Source organism: Cherax quadricarinatus, chromosome 53, assembly GCF_038502225.1.
Source record: "Cherax quadricarinatus isolate ZL_2023a chromosome 53, ASM3850222v1, whole genome shotgun sequence".
NCBI lineage: Eukaryota > Metazoa > Arthropoda > Malacostraca > Decapoda > Parastacidae > Cherax > Cherax quadricarinatus.
The window spans coordinates 7,642,502-7,643,650 of NC_091344.1; the positions used below are offsets into that span (position 1 = coordinate 7,642,502).

A 1,149-nucleotide genomic window follows, 5' to 3' on the forward strand; every position below is an offset into this window, starting at 1 on the left:
TGGCGGCTGCCGTTTGCGCTTCTGATATTGAGAAGCGAGATGCGGAGCCCGGCCTCAAATATTTGCGCCCACATTATACCCCATACCGTCATCATGCTGGTAAAAGGGCGGCAGAACCAGAGGCTGATCCAACTCATCCTTTACACTACGTTTCAGCATACCCTTACTTGAATAAACACTATCGCTATCAGAGATCTGCAGAGCCAGAGGCTGAACCTACATACCCTCGTTACTATGTCCCATCTTACCCTCACTTGAATCTCTATCGCCACGTAAGATCTGCAGAGCCAGAGGCTGAACCTACCTACCCTCGGTACAATGTTCCATCCTACCCTTCAGTGAAAAACCCCTACCGCTACGGGAGATCTGCAGAGCCAGAAGCTGAACCTACCTACCCACATCTCTATATTCCATCATACTACGAAGTGAATTCCCACTATCGCTACTAAGCATCTGAAGAAGCTGATGTTTATGCTGATCTTCCTCCATGGTTTTGTCAGTGGGTGTCCTGTCAGTCACTATTGCACTGCCACTTGCAAACAACACTCAACATTCAAAAGATCCAACGATCCTTCATTCATTACATACAATGGCAGCCATTATTCCCAAAACAATTCTTCTTACTAAGACATCAGGGAACTACAAAATATTTGCTTGTAACAATGTTTTTTTCTTAAACGAGTGTCTTAAGAACAATAAAAAATATTAATGACGAAAAAGTTATTTTTTTAAATACCTAATAGCAGATCATTTTTCAATTATAGGTAATCATAATTTTATTAAGAGAACGCGTTAATTTTATCGAAATATAACATTTGAAATATTTTTGTTCTTTGTGTTCTCAAACCAGAAGAATTATACTACAGTTGCTAAGGTTGGAAAATCCTGTACTCAGGCAGTCTACAGTACGTGAATTCCTGTGTGAATATGTGCTAATAATAATAATAACATATATCAGTGATAAAATTATAATAATTATGATAATAACAATAATAAAATTAATATAAAGAGAAATAATAATATTAATAATAATAATAATAATAATAATAATAATAATAATAATAATAATAATAATAATAATAATAATATAAATAAATTATCTTAATAAAATATGAAAAGTATCTTTCTTGCATCACAAATCGGTATAGA

The 1,149-nt window shown here is 34.9% G+C and overlaps 1 protein-coding gene across 1 annotated transcript in view; it reads left to right on the plus strand.

Annotated features, from left to right (window-relative positions):
• Window positions 1–705, plus strand: part of LOC138854224 (uncharacterized) — a 972-nt gene extending 267 nt beyond the window's left edge. The window contains exon 2 of the mRNA XM_070096232.1: window positions 1–705. This exon is cut by the window's left edge and continues 13 nt beyond it. Coding sequence (XP_069952333.1) covers window positions 1–449 — 449 coding nt within the window. The 3' untranslated portion in view covers window positions 450–705.
• The last annotated feature ends 444 nt before the right edge of the window (window positions 706–1,149 follow it).